This window comes from Gorilla gorilla, chromosome 5 (genome assembly GCF_029281585.2).
Source record: "Gorilla gorilla gorilla isolate KB3781 chromosome 5, NHGRI_mGorGor1-v2.1_pri, whole genome shotgun sequence".
Classification (NCBI taxonomy): domain Eukaryota; kingdom Metazoa; phylum Chordata; class Mammalia; order Primates; family Hominidae; genus Gorilla; species Gorilla gorilla.
Genome location: NC_073229.2, coordinates 173,696,627 through 173,718,639, shown reverse-complemented (window position 1 = coordinate 173,718,639; position 22,013 = coordinate 173,696,627). Strand labels below are relative to the sequence as shown.

The 22,013-nt window shown below is 38.8% G+C and overlaps 1 protein-coding gene across 1 annotated transcript in view; it reads left to right on the top strand.

Annotated features, from left to right (window-relative positions):
- PPIL4 (peptidylprolyl isomerase like 4) overlaps positions 1 to 22,013 on the top strand; it is a 42,724-nt gene that overhangs the window by 7,409 nt on the left and 13,302 nt on the right. The window contains exons 5-10 of the mRNA XM_031012544.2: positions 4,346 to 4,488; positions 5,310 to 5,406; positions 6,521 to 6,637; positions 13,449 to 13,573; positions 15,003 to 15,069; positions 19,033 to 19,144. Coding sequence (XP_030868404.1) covers positions 4,346 to 4,488; positions 5,310 to 5,406; positions 6,521 to 6,637; positions 13,449 to 13,573; positions 15,003 to 15,069; positions 19,033 to 19,144 — 661 coding nt within the window. The remainder of the gene's footprint in view (positions 1 to 4,345; positions 4,489 to 5,309; positions 5,407 to 6,520; positions 6,638 to 13,448; positions 13,574 to 15,002; positions 15,070 to 19,032; positions 19,145 to 22,013) is intronic.

The window sequence follows — 22,013 nt, the reverse complement described above, 5'->3', positions numbered from 1 at the left end:
CAACCTCCGCCTCTCAGGTTCAAGCGATTCTCCTGCCTCAGCCTCCCGAGTAGTGGGATTACAGATGCCCGCCACCATGCCTGGCTACTTTTTGTATTTTTCGTAGAGACGGGGTTTTGCCTGTTGGCCAGGCTGGTCTCAAACTCTTCACCCCAGGTGATCCACCTGCCTTGGCCTCCCAAAGTGCTGGGATTACAGGTGTGAGCCACCGTGGCTGACCAAAAAATACTTTATTACTAAAAAGTGCTTGTGATCATCTGAGCCTTCAGTAAATCATAATCTTTTTGCTGGTGAAGGGTCTTGCCTTGATGTTGATGGCCGTTGCCTAATCAGGGTGGTGATTGCTGAAGGTTGGGGTGACTGTGGCAGCTTCTTAAAATAAGACAACTGACTGGCGCGGTAGCATACATCTGTAATCCCAGTACTTTGCGGGGGCAAGGCAGGCAGATGGGTTGAGCTCAGGATTTCGAGACCAGCCCAGGAAACATGGTGAAAACCCCATCTCCACAAAAAAATACAAAAATTAGCTGAGCATGGTGGTACAGGGCTGTAGTTCCTGCTTCTTGGGAAGCTGAGGTGGGAGGATCACTAGAGCCCAGGAGGTCAAGGGTGCAGTGAGCTGTGATTGTACCACTGCACTCCAGCTTGGGTGACAGACCTTGTCTTGCAAATAAATAAATAAATAAGACAACAGAAGTTTGCCATGTTGATGGACTCTTCCTTTCATGAAAGATTTCTGTGTATCATACGATGCTGTTGGATAGCATTTAGTAGAATTCTTTTAAGATTGAAGTCAATCCTCTCAAACCCTGCTACTACTGTATCAGCCAAGTTTATGTACTATCCTAAATCTTTTGTTGTCATTTCAACAATTATCATAGCATCTTCACCAGGAGTAGATTCCATCTCAGTAAATCACTTGGCTGGGTGCAGTGGCTCATGCCTGTAATCCCACCACTTTGGGAGGCTGAGGTGGGCGGATCACCTGAGGTCAGGAGTTTGTGACCAGCCTGACCAATATGGTGAAACCCCGTCTCTACTAAAAATGCAAAAATTAGCTCGGCGTGGTGGCAGGCGCCAGTAGTCCCAGCTACTTGGGAGGCTGAGACAGGAGAATTGCTTGCACCTGGGAGGTGGAGGTTGCAGTGAGCCGACATTGCACCACTGCACTCCAGCCTGGGCGATGCAGCAAGACTGTCTCAAACAAAAAAAAAAAAAGGAAGAAAACCACTTTGTTTGCTCATCCTTAAGAAGGAGCTCCATATCTGGTCAGGTTTGATCATGAGATTGCAGCATTCAGTCCCATCTTCAGGCTCTACTTCTAATTCTCATTCTCTTGCAGTTTCCACCACATTTGCAGTTACTTCCTTCACTGAAGTCTTGAGCCACTCAAAGTCATCCATGAGGGTTGGAATCTACTTCTTCCTAACTTCTGTTAATGTTGATATTTTGACCTCCTCCCACAAATCACGAATGTTCTTAATGACATCTAGAATGGTGAATCTTTTTCAGAAGGTTTTCAATGTACTTGCCCATATCCATCAGAGGAATCACCATCTATGGCAGCTATAGCCTCACAAAATGTATTTTTTTTTATTTTTATTTTTAGAGATGGGGCCTCACTACATTGCTCAAGTGATCCTTCTACCTCAGCCTCCTGAGTAGCTGGGACTACAGGTGCATGCCACATGTCAGGCTGTATTTCTTAAATAGTAATACTTGAAAGTTGAAATTACTCTTCGATCCATGGCTGCAGAATGGCTGTTACGTTAGCAGGCATGAAAACAGTATTTTTTTTTTTTTTTTTGAGACAGATTCTCACTCTGTCACCCAGGTTGAGTACAGTGGTGCAGTCTCACCTCACTGCAACCTCTGCCTCCTGGGTTCAAACAGTTCTCTTGCCTCAGCCTTCTGAGTAGCTGGGATTACAGGCGTGCACCACTATGCCCGGCTGATTTTTTGTATTTATAGTAGTTATGGGGTTTCACCATGTTGACTGTGTTGGCCAGGCTGGTCTTGAACTGGCCTCAAGTGATCCACCTGCCTCAGCCTCCCAAAGTGCTGGGTTTACAGGTGTCAGCCACTGTGCACAGCTGAAAACAATATTAATTTCCTTGTACATCATATCCATCAGAGCTCCTGGGTGACCTGGAGTATTGTCAATGAGCAGTAACATTTTAAAAGGATTTCTTATTAAAAGAGCAGTCATATTTAAAAGGATCTTTGTTCTGAGCAGCAGGTCTCAACAGTGATCTTAAAATATTTGATAAACCCTGCTGTAAACAGATGTGCTGTCATCCAAGCTTTGTTGTTCCATTTCTAGAGCACAGGCAGAATAGATTAAGCATCACTCTTTTTTTTTTTTTTTTTTTTTTTTTAAGAGATGGAGTCTTGCTCTGTCGCCCAGGCTGGAGTGCAGTGGCACAATCTTGGCTCACTGCAAGCTCCACCTCCCAGATTCACGCCATTCTCCTGCCTCAGCCTCCCGAGTAGCTGGGACTACAGGCGCCTGCCACCACGCCCAGCTAATTTTTTGTATTTTTAGTAGAGACGGGGTTTCACCGTGTTAGCCAGGATGGTCTTGATCTCCTGACCTCGTGATCCACCCACCTTGGCCTCCCAAAGTGCTGGGATTACAGGCGTGAGCCACCGCGCCCGGCCAATTTAGCATCATTCTTAACGGCCCTGGGATTTTTGGTATAGTCAGTGAGCATTGGTTTCAACCTAAAGTCACCAGCTGGATTAGCATGTAACAGAAGAGTCAGCTTGTCTTTGAAACTTTGAAGCTAGGCATTGACTTTTCCTCTCTAGCTGTGAAAGTCCTAAGTGGCATCTTCCAATATAAGGCTGTTTCATCTTCATGGAAAATTTGTTATTTCATGAAGTCATCTTCATCAGTGATCTTAGTTAGATCTTCCAGATAACTTGATGCATGCTGCAGCTTCTTTTTTTTTTTTTTTTTGAGACAGATTCTCACTCTGTTGCCCAGGCTGGAGTGCAGTGGCATGATCTCAGCTCACTGCAACCGTTGCCTCCTGGGTTCAAGCAATTCTCCTGCCTCAGCCTCCTGAGTAGCTGGGATTACAGGCACACGCCACCATGCCTAGCTAACTTTTGTATTTTTAGTGGAGACAAGGTTTCACCATGTTGGTCAGGCTGGTCTTGAACTCCTGAGCTTGTGATCTGCCTGCCTCGGCCTCCTAAAGCACTGGGATTACATAGGCATGAGCCACTGCACCTGGCCACTTGCTGTAGCTTCTGTGTCAGCACTTGCTGCTTCACCTTGCACTTTTAAATTATGGAGACAGCTTCTTTCCTTAAATTTTTCTTTTTTTTTTTTTTTTTGAGATGGAGTAATTCACTGCGCCTGGCCTCTTTCCTTAAACTTCATGAATTAACCTCTGCTAGCTTCAGACTTTCTTTTGCAGCTACCTTCCCTCTCTCAGCCTTTATAGAATTGAAGAAAGTTAGGGCTTGTTTGGAATTAGGCTTTGGCTTAAGGGATCGTTGTGGCTGGTTTGACCTATGTAGATTACTAAAACCTTCTTCATATCAGCAGTAAGCCTGTTTCATTTTATCATTCATGTGTTCACTGGAATAGCACTTCTAATTTTCTTTAAGAACTTTTCCTTTGCATTTACAACTCAGCTATTGTTTGGTACTAGAGGCCTAGCTTTCCGCTTATCTTGGCTTTCAATGTGCCTTTCTCACTATGCTTAATCATTTTTAGCTTTTGATTTAAAGTAAGAGATGTGCCATTCTTCCTTTTACTTGAACACTTAAGAGTCTCTTGTAGGGTTAATTGGCCTCATTTCAGTATTGTGTCTCGGGGAATAGGGAGCACTGAGAGGGAGAAAGATGGGAATGGCTGGTTGGTGGAGTAGTCAGAACACATACAACATTTATGGATTAAGTTCACCATCTTATATGGGCACAGTTTGTGGTGCCCCAAAACAATTGCGGTAGTAAGATCAAAGATTATAGATGGTAATAACAGATACAATAGTAATGAAAAAGTTTGAAATCTTGTGAAAATCACCAAAATGTGAGCCAGAAACATGAAGTGAGCATATGCTGTTGGGAAAATGGCACCAATAGACTTACTCAATACACGGTTGCCAGAAATCCTTAATTGTAAAAAATGCAGTATCTGCAAAGTGCAATAAAATGAGGTATGCCAGTATAAGCTTTGTACTTTTTACTTAGTTTTGGTAACAAGTGTCTAAGAATTGGTGCAGTAAATGTGGACTCTTAAGTTTCGTGTATTTTTTTGTCAGTCTGTAACTGGTTTCAGTTTGAGTTATGTATTATTTTTATGGTATTTATTATGTGTCCTTCTTTATAGTTTCTTATCACCACAGGAGAAAATCTAGATTATCTTGATGGTGTCCATACGGTGTTTGGTGAGGTGACAGAAGGCATGGACATAATTAAGAAAATTAATGAGACCTTTGTTGACAAGGACTTTGTACCATATCAGGATATCAGGTATGGTTACAATTTGCTATCTGAATGTACTAGAATGTTTTAATATTGAGATGTTTAACACGTAGTGGTATGGATAGGAACGGTATGCATAGGACTGGTTTCTGGATAATTCTAATCCCAAAAGGTGAATTAATATAAGACTGTAAGAATCTTTATAATAAAAAGGACTTTTTGTATTTTTATACTTGTACTAATTATTTATAACTACGTTTGGAGGAATTATTTATTTATTTATTTTTTGAGACGGAGTCTCATGCTGTCGCCCAGGCTGGGGTGCAGTGGCGCGATCTTGGCTCACTGCAAGCTCTGTCTTCCGGGTTCACGCCATTCTCCTGCCTTAGCCTCCCAAGTAGCTAGGACTACAGGCGCCCGCCACCACACCTGGCTAATTTTTTGTATTTTTAGTAGAGATGGGGTTTCACCATGTTAGCCAGGATGGTCACGATCTCCTGACCTCATGATCCACCCACCTCAGCCTCCTGAAGTGTTGGGATTACAGGCATGAGCCACTGCGCCCAGCTGGAGGAATTGTTAATGCTTTAATTTAGTTTTTTAATTGAGAAGTAGGGCAAAAGTACTAAGATTTAGACAGTTATATTAGTTTACATCTTAAAGTAGTGCAGGGTGATAAATATGGTATCACTCAATGCAAAACAGTAACACTCATTGTGAAAGTATATCTAGGTTAGTAATATCCATATGCAATACGGGTTTTTTTTGGCCTTAGAGATAATCAAGTAATTTTTTGTAATCTATTAAAATAAAATAGGATTCTGAAATAACTTCAATGTATAACATTTGATTTGGATTTATTTTGTAAGGATAAATCATACAGTGATTTTAGATGATCCATTTGATGACCCTCCTGATTTATTAATCCCTGATCGATCACCAGAACCTACAAGGGAACAATTAGATGTAAGTAAAGCCCTCTTATGATTAAATGTACATTCATATTAATGATTTGTATGGATTTATCTTTTTCATCTATTAAAGTTAATTTTTTTCCGAATTATTATCTTGCTTAATTATATTCAACAAGTTTGGAGTTCTTTTTCTTTTCCACAGAGATACTCATTTTTCTAGCTGTCTTCTCATTTCTCTAATTTCCTTTCTTCAGTTTCTTTTCTACTGAGACAACCTTAGCTCTAGAAGCTTACATGAACACCTTGGGAAAGTGTTTTTTGTGTCATCAAATTAAACTTATCTTGTGAGGTAACTTTTCAACTGGGGACACTCTGGAGCCAGGCTAGAACCCAGAAATTTCTGTGAAACAGCGCAGACTGTTCCCCCACATATTTTAAGGTTTATGTGGCTTCCTCAAAGCTGAATTTGTCTTTATGGTTGGGATTGGTGCTTAATTGTCAGATCATTTCTCTTCATTCAGCAGTTAGAATTGGATAATAAATAGTGTCCATATAAATATTTATTTTTATTTATTTATTTTTTTGAGATGGAGTCTCACTTTGTTGCCTAGGCTGGAGTGCGTGGTGGGATCTCGGCTTATTGTGGCCTCTGCCTTCCTCATTCAAGCAATTCTCGTGCCTCAGCTTCTTGAGTTGCTGGGATTGTAGGCGCATGCCACCATGCCCAGCTAATTTTTGTATTTTTAGTAGAGACGGGGTTTCACTGTGTTGGCCAGGCTGGTCTCGAACTCCTGACCTCAAGTGATCCACCTGCGTGGTCTCCCAAAGTGCTGGGATTACAGGCATGAGCCACCATGCCTGGCCTATTTTGATTTTAACAGAAGCCCACTTTGGCTAATATTTTAGAATTAATATAAATCAATTCTTGGAGGTTTATAAGTTTGTCTCAGTTGCTGTCCAATTAATTATTAAAATTTTTTTTTTTAGAGACAAGATCTCACTGTGTCACCCAGCTGGAGTGCAGTGGTGTGATTGTAGCTCACTGCAACCTTGATCAGTTACTGTTTTAGCATGTTTGATATAACTAAGAATAAAGTATGTCTTCTATGTTTCTCAGATTTTTTTTATTCTTTAAATATATACATCAGTAACTTCTGTCTTAACAGAGTGGTCGAATAGGAGCAGATGAAGAAATTGATGATTTCAAAGGAAGATCAGCTGAGGAAGTAGAAGAAATAAAGGCAGAAAAAGAGGCTAAAACTCAGGCTATACTTTTGGAGATGGTAAGATAATTATCTTTGTTCAAATTGTTCTGTAATATATCTAATAATACTTATTGAGTGTTTATTTCTGGCTCTTCAGTAGTCTTAAAATGTTAAAAATTGAGTTATGATTTTTTTCTGATTTAAATTTGGTATGGCATAATAATAAATTGGCTCTACTGTGAAAATAAATTTGACTCTACTGTCAATATAGTGCTAAGTGCCTTTTTAAACAGTGGGAAGTGGATCTCTAACTTATTAATTTCAGTTGTTTAATATTCATCTCATTCTTAAAGAGTGTTTAGCAGGCTGAATTTTATGTATATTAAAGAATAGTTCTTCATTGTACCACTCAAGTGTTAAGATTAAACAGAATGGTAGTTGTAGGGCAAAATAATGGGTAGAAACTGAGCACTCTAAAATATACTGCTTCTCTGTATTACTAACAACCTGAAGTCATTTGGGGAATAATAATTCAGTAGATGATTAATTGACCTACTTGGTATTATTTTCCATTTCTTATTTTTGTAGAATAGGCATACCTGTCATATCATAGATAATAAATATTGGAATGAATGGATAATAAAGTTACTATTTTATATAATAGAACTTTAAGATTTGTAGTCTGTTTTAAAGTTTATTTATTTATTATTTTATAGAGACAGGGTCTCACTCTGTTGTTCAGGCTGGAGTACAGTGGTGTATGATCATAGCTTGCTGCAGCTTCCAACTCCTCAGCTCAAGCAATGCCCTTGCCTCAGCCTCCTGAGTTGCTGAGACCACAGTCGCACACCACAATGCCCTGCTAATTTTAAAATTTTTTTGTAGAGATAAGATCTCCCTATATTGGCCAGGCTTTAGTTTATTTTACCATCAACTGTCTGAATGAACAAATAGTAAAGGCTGTATAGTTCAAGAAAGCTTTACTGAAATTAAAAAAATTAATTGAAAATACACATTTTAATGAGCACACTGTGTATCTCAGAGTATTGACTCTGAACACCCAACACCAAGACAAATTCTAAGAGAATTACTACACTTGAAAGATATGTTGAACAATTGGGCAGAAAGAATAAGTTACTTATAAGGGAATGAATTTAGATTGTTATCAGACTTTTCCACAGCAACGCTTTGGAAGTTTATGCCAGAAGAAAATAGATTAACATACTTTTTAAAACTTTTTGTTTTCAGATAATTTCAAATTTATGGGAAAAAGTACATAGAACTTCTATATACCTTTTACCCACATTCACCAATTTTTAACATTTTGCTACATCTGTTTTATGATTCTCTCTTTTTCTCTGTGATTATACAAGCACATAAACACACATTTTTTTTCTGGACTATTTGACAGTAAGTTGCCTGTTATTTCCCTTTACCTCTTAATCAGTGTGTATTTCCTAAGAGCAACAGTATTCAATGTGTATAACAATATGTACGTATTCACAGTGTAGTTATCAAAATCAGAAAATTTAGAAGTGACAGAAATTACAGTTTATAGGGCCGGGCACAGTGGCTCACGCCTGTAATCCCAGCACTTTGGGAGGCCGAGGTGGGTGGATCACGAGGTCAGGGGTTCGAGACCAGCCTGGCCAACATGGTGAAACTCCGTCTCTACTAAAAATACAAAAATTAGCTGGGTGTAGAGGCATGCGGCTGTAATCCTAGATACTCAGGAGGCTGAGGCAGGAGAATCGCTTGAACCCAGGAGGCGAAGGTTGCTGTGAGCCGAGATCGCGCCATTGCACTCCAGCCTGGGCAACAGGGCGAGACTCCGTCTCAAAAAAAAGGAAAAAGAAATTACAGTTTATATTCCAATTTTGCCAGTTGTTTTAATAATATCTTTTATAATTGTTTCCTCCTCCAGACTAGAATCCAGCTCGTGACTTATCATCTGTTGCATTTATTTTGTAGAATATTTTCCTTTTTTTTTTTTTTGAGACGGAGTTTCTGTTGCCCAGGTTGAAGTACAATGGCATGATCTCGGCTCACTGCAACCTCCACCCCCCAGGTTCAAGCGATTCAGCTGCCTCAGCTTCCCAAATAGCTGGGATTATAGGTGCCTGCCACCCACTCCTGGCTAATTTTTTTTTTTTTTTTTTTTTGAGACAGAATCTCGCTCTGTTATCCAGGCTGGAGTGCAATGGCACGATCTTGGCTCACTGCAACCTCTGCCTCCCGGGTTCAAGCGATTCTTCTGCCTCAGGCTCCCGAGTAGCTGGGATTACAGGCGCCTGCCACCACATCCAGCTAATTTTTTGTAATTTTAGTAGAGACAGGGTTTCACTGTGTTGCCCAGGCTGGTTTCGAACTCCTGAGCTCAGGCAATCCGCCTGCCTTGGCCTCCCAAAGTACTGGGATTACAGGCATGAGCCACCACGCCCAGCCAACGCCCGGCTAATTTTTGTATTAGTAGTAGAGACAGGGTTTCACCATGCTGGCCAGGCTGGTCTCGAACTCCCGACCTCGGGCGATCCTCCTGCCTTGGCCTCCCAAAGTGCTGGGATTACAGGCATGAGCCACTGTGCCTGGCCAATAGAATATTTTTCAATTTAGGTTTATCTACTCTTTCCTCATGATTAGATTCAGGTTATGCACCCACAGCCGAAATAGTACGTGAGTGATGTTGTGTCCTCAGAGGTCACATCTGGAGGTGTATGATATTCATTGGAAGATGAGTAATTTTGGTCACTTGGTCATGGTAGTCCACTGCCTGGTGTCTCCAATAGACAATCTGTGGCTAGACACTTGGAGATCTTTCAAATGTCTTGTTCCTTGTCAAATTTCCCCCATAAATTTCTCAGCCATTCATGATTCCTGACTGCATGAGTTTTGACTCTGCTAAGTGCAAAGTGGTAATTATGCAAAGTGGTAATTTCCCAACTCCACCACTTTTTCCACAATTACCAACCTGCATTCTACTGTAAGGAAGAGCCCTCCCTTCTTTTTTTTTTTCGAGATGGAGTCTCGCTCTGTCACCCAGGCTGGAGAGCAATGGCGCAATCTTGGCTCACTGCAACCTCTGCCTCCTAGGTTTAAGCGATTCTCCTGCCTCAGCCTCCTAGGTAGCAGGGATTATAGGTGCCCGCCACCATGCCCAGCTAATTTTTGTATTTTTAGTAGAGACAGGGTTTCACAATGTTGGTCAGGCTTGTCTCAAACTCCTGACCTGGTGATCTGCCTGCCTCGGCCTCCCAAAGTGCTGGGATTACAGGTGTGAGCCACTGTGCCCGCCTGAGCCCTCCCTTCTTAACTGCTTATCTATCCGTTCATTATCAGTGTCTCATGGATTCTTTTTTTGGCTTTGTTTTTAATAAATAGACAATTTGTAGAGCAATTTTAGAATTACAGAAAAACTGAACAGAAAGTACAGAGAGTTTCTAAGTACTCCCTCCCTCTTTCCCCCAGTCTTGCATTATTGTGACACATTTGTTAACAATTGATGAGCCAATATTGACACATTATTAACTAAAATCCATGATTTACATTAGAATTCAAGCTTTGTGTTGTACATTCGGTGGAACTGACAAATGTACGATAGCATATATCTACCCTTACAGGATCATTCAAGGTAGTTTCACTGTCTAAAAAATCCCCTGGGCTCCACCTGTTCATCCCCACCCCCAACACCCACTTCTTGGCAACTACTGATGTTTTTACTGTCTATATAGTTTTGGCATTTTCAAAATGTCATATAGTTGGAATTATAGCATATGTAGCCTTTTCAGACTGTCTTCTTTCACTTAGCAATATACATTTAAGGTTCCACTGTGCCTTTTTTCTTTCTTCCCTTTCCCTTTCTCCTTTCCCTTTTTCTTTTTCTTTCTTTTCTTTCCCTCCTTTTTTTTTTTTTTGAGACGGAGTCTCGCTCTTGTCGTCAGGCTGGAGTGCAGTGGCATTATCTCGGCTCACTACAACCTCTGCCTCCCAGGTTCAAGAGATTCTCCTGCCTCAGCCTCCTGAGTAGCTGGGACTACAGGCACGTGCCACCATGCCCGGCTAATTATTTTGTATTTTTAGTAGAGACAAGGTTTCACTGTGTTAGCCAGGATGGTCTTGATCTCTTGACCTCGTGATCTGCATGCCTCAGCCTCCCAAAGTGCTGCGATTACAGCATGAGTCACCATGCCTGGCCCTTTTTTTTAATTTTTTTTATTTTTTTTTATTTGAGACAGGTTCTCGCTCTGTTGCATGGACAGTGGCACAATAACGGCTCACTGCACCCCGACCTCCAGGGCTCAAGTAATCCTCCTACCTCAGCCTCAGAAGTAGCTGGGACCACAGGTGTGTGCCACCATGCCCGGCTAATTTTATTTTTTGTAGAGACAGAGTCTCACTCTGTTGCCCGGCCTGGGATTTCATTTCTTTTTTTTTTTTTTTTTTTTGAGAGAAAGTCTCACTCTTTCACTCAGGCTGGAGTGCAGTGGTGCTGTCATAGCTCACTATAACCTTGAACTGAGATTGAGCAGTCTTCCTGCCTCAGCCTCTTGAGTAGCTGGGACTATAGGCACACGCCACCACACCTCGGTAATTTTTAAATTTTTTTGTAGAGATGGAGTCTTACCCATGTTGCTCAGGCTGATCCCAAACTCCCAGGTTCAAGTGATCTTCCTGTCTTGGCCTCCCAAAGTGTTGGGATTACAGGCGTGAGCCACCATGCATGGCACATAGCTCATTTCTTTTAATTGCTAAGTAATGTTTCATTGTATGGATGTATCACAGCTTGTATATTTTTTACCTGTTGAAAGATACCTTGGTTGCTTCCAAGTTTTGGCAGTTGTGATTAAAGCTGCTGTAAACATTTGCATGCAGATTTTTGTGTAGGCATAAAGTTTCTATGCATTTGGGTAAATACCTAGGAGTTCAGATGCTGGATTGAATGGTTTAGCTTTATAAGAAACTGCCAAACTGTCTTCTAAAGTGGCTTTACATTTTACATTCCTACCAGCAATGAATGAGGGTTTCTTTTGCCTCACATCCTTGCCAGCATTTGCTGATGGTATTTTTTGGATTTTAGTCACTCTAAAAGGTGATCCTGTGTCCTTTTGATTTTATTAACATATTTCATGTTCTGTTTTCTAAGAATATCTGTTTCTCTTACTTTATTGCATTTGTTTGTAATATAGTGATAATTCAGCTAGTGTTTTGTAAAATTAGTTTTGAACCTCATAGCTTTTATGAATGTTTTAAATTTCCTAATAGTATTTTAAAATTAGCTTTGACCAAGTACTATAGCAAGTTCTTTTTTGACTCATTAACTTTTTTTCTCGTTTGTGCTTCCTTTCTGCCATTATAGGTGCTTTGGAGGATTTTTACTGATTTGCTCTACTCCTTCTGTGTTTTGACACTCTTTTTTCTTTTTTAGAGGCAGGGTCTTACTCTGTTTTCTAGGCTGGAGTGCAGTGGTGTGATCATAGCTCACTGCTGCCTCAAAAACTCTGGAACCCAAGCAGTCCATCCAACCTTCTGAATAGCTAGGACTACTCACACTGCCATGCCTGGCTAATTTTTAAATTTACTATAGAGACAAGGTCTTACTATGTTGCGTGGGCTGGTCTCAAACTCCTGGCTTCAAGAGATCCTCCTTCCTCAGCCTTCCAAAGTGTTGGGATTACAGGTGTGCGCGATCATTCCTGGCTGTGATACTTCTTATTGGACATAATGTTGTCTTTTGATAGACTTCAGAAACATTGAGGAGATCTTACTGGCTGTGTTGCTTCTTACTGTTTTTTATTTTCAAGATTTTGGGGGGAAGGGCATGTTTATCCAAGAGGAGACACTTTACAGGTGATCTTATCAGAAATAATCTCTGAAAGAGTGTTTGAATATATGTATAAAGGGATGTTGTCGCCCCATCTAAATGTGATAGAGTTGCATACATATATGGTAAAACTCTGATGATATGCAAGGAAATGACTAAAAAAGGAAAACCAAAAAGCAGGGTATTTGTTGTCTCTGATGAGGAGGCAGAGGAAGAATGGGATAGGTGACATTTTAGTTCTTAAGCTAGATGGTAGCATCATAGTGGTTTTTATTTTTATGCTTTATGACTTACATGGACTTTACATAAATTCTTATCCTTTAAAAAATATATCAAATACTTGAAAAAAGATGAAGTAGGGGTAAAATTGGTCTTTGAAGCCAGATAAATGTAGGTTCAAATCCCAGCTCTGTTGTTTACCACTGTGTGGTCTTGGGCAAGTTACTTGTTTAACCTTTTAAATTTCACTTTACTTGTCTTTATTTTATTTATTTATGAGATGGAGTCTTGCTCTGTCGCCCAGGCTGGGGTGAAGTGGCGTAGCTCACTGCAACCTCCGCCTCCTGGGTTCAAGCGATTGTACTGCCTCAGTGTCCCAAGTAGTTAGGACTACAGGTGCACACCACCATGCCCGTTTAATTTTTGTATTTTTAGTAGAAATGGGGTTTCACCATGTTGGCCAGGCTGATCTTGAACTCCTGACCTCAAGTATCTGCCCCCCTTGGCCTCCCAAAGTGCTGGGATTACAGGCATGAGCTACCATGCTCAGCCGCTTTACTTGTCTTTAAAATGGAGATTGCAGGATTGTTTCAAGAATTAGCGTAATAGATCTGAAGCCCCAAGCACTGTTCACACAAAGTATGAGTTATTTAAATATTAGCTATTAACACTGTTAAGAATAGGAGCAGTGTAGTTCAAATTTTGAAATCTTATTTGGATTTCTTTTCCAGAGCCTGCAGTTTGTAATATAAATTTAGATGTTTTAAGGAAATCAGCATTGTGGGATTGGATAGGATTTAGAACGGAAACTAAATAGGAATTGATTTATGTTTTTGTTTGTTTGTAATTTAGGTGGGAGACCTACCTGATGCAGATATTAAACCTCCAGAAAATGTACTGTTTGTGTGTAAATTGAACCCAGTGACCACAGATGAGGATCTGGAAATAATATTCTCTAGATTTGGGCCAATAAGAAGGTAATCCTTAGAATTAGTGAAAGAGATATTTAGAAAAACTAGGTATCAGTTGGTGGTTTTCTAATGACATATTTTGATGATTCTGTGAATTCTAGGCAAATTTTGTACTGGTGAATTTTTACAGGTGAGTCTTTGGACAGTAGGGAAGAAAAGTATATATGTGTGTGTATACATACATACATACGTGCACACACACACACAGATAAATAATTGAATCTCCCACTCTCAACACATTTTCACCCTAAAACAGGAAATGAATGGAACAATTTAAATCTAGTTCTGTAATACTCTCAACAGCCTTCTTTAATATTTAAAATATTTATCTCATTCAACTCCTGGAATTACCAGCAATTTATGTCAAAATTAATTTAAAACTAAATTTTCTAAAATTTTTCTTTTGGTTAGTTTTCCCTGCATTAATGAAAAAGTCTTTGAAGCTAGTATTTCTGTGAGGAAGGGGACTATTTTGTAATTGATTAAAAAGTATTATATTTAGGGTTTCCTTTTGTTTCAGGGATTTTATTTTATTTATTTTTGTTTATTTTTTTGAGATGGAGTCTCGCTCTGTTGCCCAGGCTGGAGTGCAGTGATGTGATCTCGGCTCACTGCAACCTCTGCCTCCTGGATTCAAGTGATTCTTCTGCCTCAGCCTCCTGGGTAGCTGGGACTACAGGCATGCGCCAACACGCCCAGCTAATTTTTGTATTTTTAGTAGAGATGGGGTTTCACCATATTGGCCAAGCTGGTCTCGAACTCCTGACCTTGTGATCCGTCCGTCTTGGCCTCCCAAAGGGCTGGGGTTATAGGTATGAGCCACTGCACCCGGCTTTTAAAATGAGGTTTTTAAAATGAGGCTTATGACACTTGGGGAAAGGGACAAGCCAGATGCTTTCAACTTCAGCTTATTGGCCTTTTCACTTGGTTATTATGGTATATTAGTTCTGTAATTAACATTGTGCTTACAGTGTTAAATTTGAGCTTGATTTATATTAAAATTCAAAAATTTCAAAGCTTGAACTTAAACATTTATATATGTATGAGTATGCATACATTATTCTACAGTAATGTTAGATATTCTATAATTCGACTATATTTGGACTAGAAAAGTGTTGTGATTTTAAAAGTCTTTAGCAGTAGTTTACTTTTGCCAAAGGAAAATTAAATATTTTTATTCTTACTTCAGTGCTTAAGGGAATTTAGGACTGTAGGCCTACATAAGGCACTTAGAGTAGAATTTAGATAATTTAGTTACTGCTCTGGTGAACTACTTTTAAAAAAGAATTGTTATTAAATGAATTTGGAAAAATAATCTATGAATTTAACTTTGCCTTGTAGTAACTGACTTATTTCTTCTTCAGTTTTGAAGAGTGAGAGTGAATGCTTTCTTCCTTTTTTTTTTTTTAAGTCACTTTTAAATACTTTCTTTCAGTTGTGAAGTTATCCGAGACTGGAAGACAGGAGAGTCCCTCTGTTATGCTTTTATTGAATTTGAAAAGGTATGTTATAATACAGACATAAGTTTGGTATTTATTTGCTTTTATATGGTATTAAAATGTGAAAAATTATAGAACTTTTTCTAGTTTCTAGAATTGCCCTTTCTTTTGGCACTCCCCAAAATTAAGTTTATTGTATCTATATAGGGGATAAGTTCAACATCTGTTGATGTTAACATACGTACTTTTGCTTTAGGTTCAGGTGCAATCTGCATGAAAGTATCTTTAGAACTTTTTTTTTTTGAGACAGGGTCTCACTCTGTTGCCCAGGCTGGAGTGCAATGGCGCAATCTCGGCTCACTGCAGCCTCCGCCTCCTGGTTCAAGCGATTCTCTTGCCTCAGCCTCCCCAGTAGCTGGGATTACAGGTGCCCACCACCACGCCCTGCTAATTTTTTTGTATTTTTAGTAGAGACAGGGTTTCACCATATTGGCCAGGTTGGTCTTGAACTCCTGACCTCAAGCAATCCACCAGCCTCGGCCTCCCAAAGTGCTGGGATTACAGGCATAAGCCACGACACTCAGCCAATCTTAGAACTTTTTAAGTTCTAAGTAAAGCCCTTCAGAGACTCTTAATAATTTTTCCCTGTTACTTAAGTGGAGATAAAATTGAGTAATAGAAAGAGAACTGAACTGGGTGATAAGATTTAGATATTAATACATCTTTTGTTATTAGCCAGCTATTGTATGATACTTGGCAGTTTAGTTAACTGTTCTTTCTAGGTCTTACCTTCTTATAAATAAAACTTGGGTATTAGAATAGATGGCCCTTTCTAGAGCTGTAATAATGATAGCTTATGTTGCTTAAATATTTAAGCTAGGCATTATGTTACTTTTGCTGCATTTAATCCTCACAATTCTGTAAGATAGGGACCATCCCCTTTTCCAAATAAGTTAACTGAGACGCATAATGCTAATGTGACTTGTTCAAAATCACACACCTAGTGAATGAATGTCATAGCTGGGATTTGAACTCAGATATGTCTGACTCTGTTCCCATTGAGTTTACACTATGCTATGGTATGCTCTTTTTTAATGCAACTTTGGACTCATATGTATCCAGTAGTAGCTCATTCTAAGTTCTAATTATTACAAAGCATTTATGGAATACCTTTTATGTTTTCAGACACAGCAATAAGGCCTAGGGATACAAGATGAATCATGGAGGGTTGAGGAAGATAGACACATAAAGTTATATGTAGGCACTGTGTCAGATGTACCAGAAATGATACTTACAAGGTACATTGGTGCCAGCAGAAAGACCTTTACCTTTGGTTTGCTGTGAAAACTTGTAGACCTGCACTAGCATTCTATCATTGACACTATAGAATCTATTATTTATTTTCTCACAAATAAAATTTCATTTGTAGCACATAGACTAATGACTGCCCATGTTTTGAGTTTTTTGCAGCTATGCTATTTTCTTTTTTTTTTTCTTTTAATTTTTTTGAAACAGAGTTTTGCTTTGTCACCCAGGCTGGAGTGTAGTCGCATGATCTCAGCTCACTGCAACCTCCGCCTCCCAGTTTCAAGCGATTCTCATGCCTCAGCATCCCAAGTAGCTGGGATTACAGGTGCTTGCCACCACACCTGGCTCATTTTTGTATTTTTAGTAGATACAGGGTTTTATGATGTTGGCCAGGCTGGTCTTGAACTCTTGACCTCAAGTGATCCACCTGCCTTGGCCTCCCAAAGTGCTGGAATTATAGGCTTGAGCCACTGCACCTGCTGTTTTGCTTTTTTATTGATCTCTAAGGATTCTTTATATTTTCTGGATGCAAGCTCTTTTTTGATTATGTGTGATACAGATATCTTCTCTGTGGATTTCCTTTTACTTTTTTTTTGTTTTTTAAGGGACAGGATCACTCTGTGTTGCCCAGGCTGGACTTGAGCTCATGGGCTCAAGTGATTCTCCAATTTTAGCTCCTGCCTAACTGGGACCACAGGCATGCCTTTTTCCTTTCTTAATGGTGTCTTTTTATAAACAAATTTCTAATTTTAATGGTTCAGTTTGTCAGTATTTTTCTTCCTTTTTAGTGGCCTATTTAAAAAATATTTGCCTACTTCAAGGACATGAGGATATTCTCCTGTATTATTTTTAGAAGCTTTGTTGTGAAATTGTTTCCCATTCAATTCTGTAATTTGCTTTTGGTGTATTGTATTACATTGTTTCGTTTTTCATACATTGGATTGCCACGTGACACTCAGCACCATTTATTTAAAAGGTTGTCCTGGCCAGGCGTGGTGGCTCACCCCTGTAATCCCAGCACTTTGGGAGGCCGAGGTGGGTGGATCACGAAGTCAAGAGATCGAGACCATCCTGGCCAACATGGTGAAACCCCGTCTCTAGTAAAAATACAAAAATTAGCTGGGCATGGTGGTGCGTGCCTGTAGTCCCAACTACTCGGGAGACTGAGGCAGGAGAATTGCTTGAACTCGGGAGGCAGAGGTTGCAGTGAGCCAGCATCGCACCACTGCACTCCAACCCGGCGACAGAGCAAGACTCCGTCTCAAAAAAATAATAAATAAATAAAAAGTTGTCCTTTTTCTCTGAGGTCTCTACTGATGAAAAAAATAATAAAAAAAGTTGTCCTGCCCCACAGCTCTGTAGTACCACTTTTGTTATAAATCGGTATCCATATATGTATAGAGTCTGTTTCTAGATGCTATACTGTTGCACTGATCTATTTGTCTATTCATATACCACTGTTACATTGTGTTAATCACTATAGGTTTATAAATGTCTTGATAACTGTGAGTCTTCCAACTTTGTTGTTTTTGAAGATTGTCATAGCTGTTTTTGACTTTTGAATATTTTTGAATCAGTTTCTCAATTTTGAAGAGATTTATTAACTATTATTTAGGTGTAAGTAAATTGAGTATTTGCAAATACTGTCCTCCTGAAAAAGTGATCTTCAGAGCTTTCTCTTTGGGGATATAGCATGGTGATAGAATTATACCTGCCTGAAAATAATCAGTCAGATTCACGAAACGTACACTGATTGCCTACGTTTTAGATACCATGCCATATGATGTTCTAAATGATGTAGTTACAAAGACGAATCAAGCTTTGTCTATATCTTCATGGATTTTATAATTCATTTAATTATTGACACATGTAATAAATATGATTATAACTATTTTATCTGCTTCTCTTTGGATTATCTCTAGTAAGAATAAGTTTCCAGGAATGTAAAAGAAAATTGGTCAGTACTGAGTTGAAATATGTCACTGTCAGTGTCAGAAACAGGGATTTAGAATTGTGAAGTTACTGACAGGAAAGATTCTTGTGTAGCACAGACCTTGGTATTACAGTCTCACAGTTCATTATCTAAAACCCTTGAGAATAACTAGGCTTCCTAATTCAGAATTTTTCAGAATTCAGAAAGGTAATACTGTATATATGCATACACACATACACATTACATCTGTGGTTATGTAATACCTTTCTGGGTCAGCATTCCATAATCTGTCACAAAAGTATTTCTGCAGTGAAACAAATGAATATTCATACTAAGTGGATAAAAAAAGGTCATAACCTACCATTAGGTTTGGTGTTACTGCCAAATTAATTTTAACAAACTTATGAACACAACTTTCACTTTTCACGATGTTTTTGAATTTTGAGTAAAAAGGATTGTGAACTTGTATAATACAGTCAGTAAGTGTATATTTATCTGTTCACTGCAGTTGGACTGTCTCTCTAAAATCCTGGCTCTGACCCTTGCCAACAACTTCTATACTTCTCTAAACTTCTGTTTTCTCATTAAGAAAATGGATAGTACCTCATGGGGTTGTTACCAGAGGTATTTGAGGTAATAGATACAAAGCATTTAACAGCATCGGGTGTGTAATAAGTATTCAAACATTAATTTTTGTAACAACAAACTTTTTGTATTTTCAGTATTCTAGCTACAGAAATCTTTTCCATAAAGATTTATGCTTGAGTTTTTATAATTATTATCAGGAAGAAGATTGTGAGAAAGCATTCTTCAAAATGGACAATGTGCTTATAGATGACAGAAGAATACATGTGGATTTTAGCCAGTCGGTTGCAAAGGTTAAATGGAAAGGAAAAGGTATGATGGTTTATCTTTTGTTTTTGTTCTGCCTTTTTTTTTTTTTTTTTTTTTTTTTTTGAGATGGAGTCTCGCTCTGTTGCCCAGGCTGGAGTGCAGTGGCATGATCTTGGTTCACTGCAACCTGTGTCTCCCAGGTTCAAGCCATTCTCATGCCTCAGCCTCCCAAGCAGCTGGGATTACAAGCATGTGCCACCATGCCCAGCTAATTTTTGTATTTTTAGTAGAGATGGGGTTTCACCACGTTGGCCAGGCTGGTCTCGAACTCCTGACCTCAGGTAATCCACCGCCTTGGCCTCTCAAAGTGCTGGGATTACAGGCGTGAGCCACTGCGCCCGGCCTTGTTTTTGTTCTGCTTTTCATGCTTGTATGAGCCTTTTATTGAGTGCTGTTAATTAGGAGAAATATTAATTGATGTAACTCCTGCCATTTGTAATTTTACAAACCTGCTATCTAGAATCTGAGGTAGAGCGTGTGTGTATGTGTGTGCACACACAAGCATGTGTGCACCCGTGCGTGTATTTTAGACTGATGAAAAGTTATATTTTCTATGTTTGACTATATTATAAATTACTAATAATTATCCACTGCAGACATGATATGTTTCCAAAGTAATTATTTTGACTTTATGGTGTTTTGAGTCTTTTAGGTGCACAACTTAAATTTTTTTTAAGTTTGTTTTAGTTGTCATATGATGCAAAATAGAAAAGGTCCATGGAAAGGTAGATAAAAGTCTCATTCATTCCTGCTCCTCATCTATCTAATTTCTCTTCCAGGATAACCATTATTACCTATTGGTACTAACTTTCACCTACATTTTTTTAATACATATGTGTGCATATATATATATGTATGTATATGATTTTCTCCTTTTAAAAAGGAAAATACAAAGCAAAGGATGCAGGCTATACCTACTGTTTTTGTACCTTGCATTTTTTGATTAACAGTGTATCTAAGAGATCAGTTCATATCAGTATATAAAATGAACCAGCCCTGTTAATGGGTTTTCTAAATTTTTACTCTTCCATGTCCATAGCAGTATGTTCCACCTTTGTACATATTACATTTCCCACATACATATATGTCAAATACATTGCTGGTAGCATGTCAGTCTTAAAAGTTGGGTCTCTCATATGTTGAAATAATACGAGTTTTTGGTTTTTGATGCAGTGTTTTTAACAGGTTTCACTTTGATAGTTACTCACATGTAATGCTAAATTTTACTGGGAATTTCAGGGTTACTTTCTTTTTCTATAACACTTATTTCTCATGATTTTAATGAACTGTTTTTTTTGTCTGTTTTTGGTAAGAAAGAAAAACACTATTTAGTTGCGAATTGCTGAATTGTTTGGTGGATTCTGTTACCTTATGGGAGTTCAGAGAAGGAAGAAATTATTAATGTGACTAAAGTAGGCAAGGAATGCTGAGTGGAAGCTGTGATCTCTGTGATAAGGAAGAGGGTGACTTGGATTGGAGTTCCATGTACTATTAGTTTCTCCTGTGAAACCTTACCTCCTCCTGGAACACATGGCTAGTTTTTGACAGTGCTGTTTGAGTGATTTGTGAAAACCAAATTGAAGTACTAAGATTTTTTTCCACATATGAAAATTACAACTTTGTGAATAAAAGATTCCAGTAAGTATATTCAGAAGTGTTGGTGAGCTGCTGGCCTGACGCAGTGTAGTTCTGGCCAGTAGTAATGCCAAGTGGCTCTTATGTAGAGCTCTGCTTCCAAAGAGCTAGTTTAATTGTATCATTTGGGAAGTGTATGAAATAAATATTATAATTCCTCATTATAGATATGGAATTTGAGACATAATCTTGAGATGTGATTTACCTAGAGTCACATACACAGATGATTTAGACAGACCCTAAATTTGGTTTGTTTTTTACCCTCTCAATCCTGTCTTCTTCTCAATCCATCCACCCATTGAATAAATACTACTACTTTCTTGTGACTTTTAAATAAATTTCTTCATGTTTTTTCCTAAGATAAAATGTCACATAGGAGGGAGAAGCTTTGGTTTTGTATATGCCATCATAAACATACAGTTTATTATTCTCAGTTAATTTTGAGATAATTATATATGTTATTGATTCACATTTATAAACTTAATGTGTATAATGTGCTATTCACAGCACTAAGAACTTTCCCTTACAGTCTGATGATTCCAGCAACTCTGTGAAATGTTGGTATTATTTTCAGTTTATAAATGAAGATAATGTAAATAAAGATAATGAATTGCAGAGAAGTGGTGTCTTACCTAGGACCTCCCACTACAGTGAAGAACCTCTTACATTAATCTGGTGCCCTTTCTGTTATATGGTAACTGCTTCATCCATAGTGAGACTTTTAATGGCAGGCAGATGGCAAATAATTTTTCAATGATAAATGATGGCTGTTTGTTACCATTACCAGTTATTTTAACTCTTGCAGTAGACTGTGTCACATTTATGGGAAACATTGCTGGCCATTTTTGTTTCTGGAGTCTCTGGAATTGCCAAATAGATTGATCTTGTCTTTTTTGCTTACCCTATAGGTCCCCCTTTAAAACCCTGACAATCAAGGTATACATAGGATTCTCAGTCAAAACCTCTGTCTATACCTCCAGTTTGTTTTACTTCTACATTTAATCTAGGACCCTTCTGTGGGAAGCCTTTCTACAAACAGCATTTCCTAGTGGTGTGGTTGAGGGATAGGAAAGGCAGGGCAGTCAACAGGTCTGGGACATGGATGCGAATTGAATTCTCATCTGTTAGGAGACTTGAAAATTGAATTCTCATCTGATAGGAGACTAGACTTGAGAGTAGAGAGGCTGCATTGAATGCTCTTCCTTTCTAGCCCTACCAAGCTAGTTAGGATGTAGCA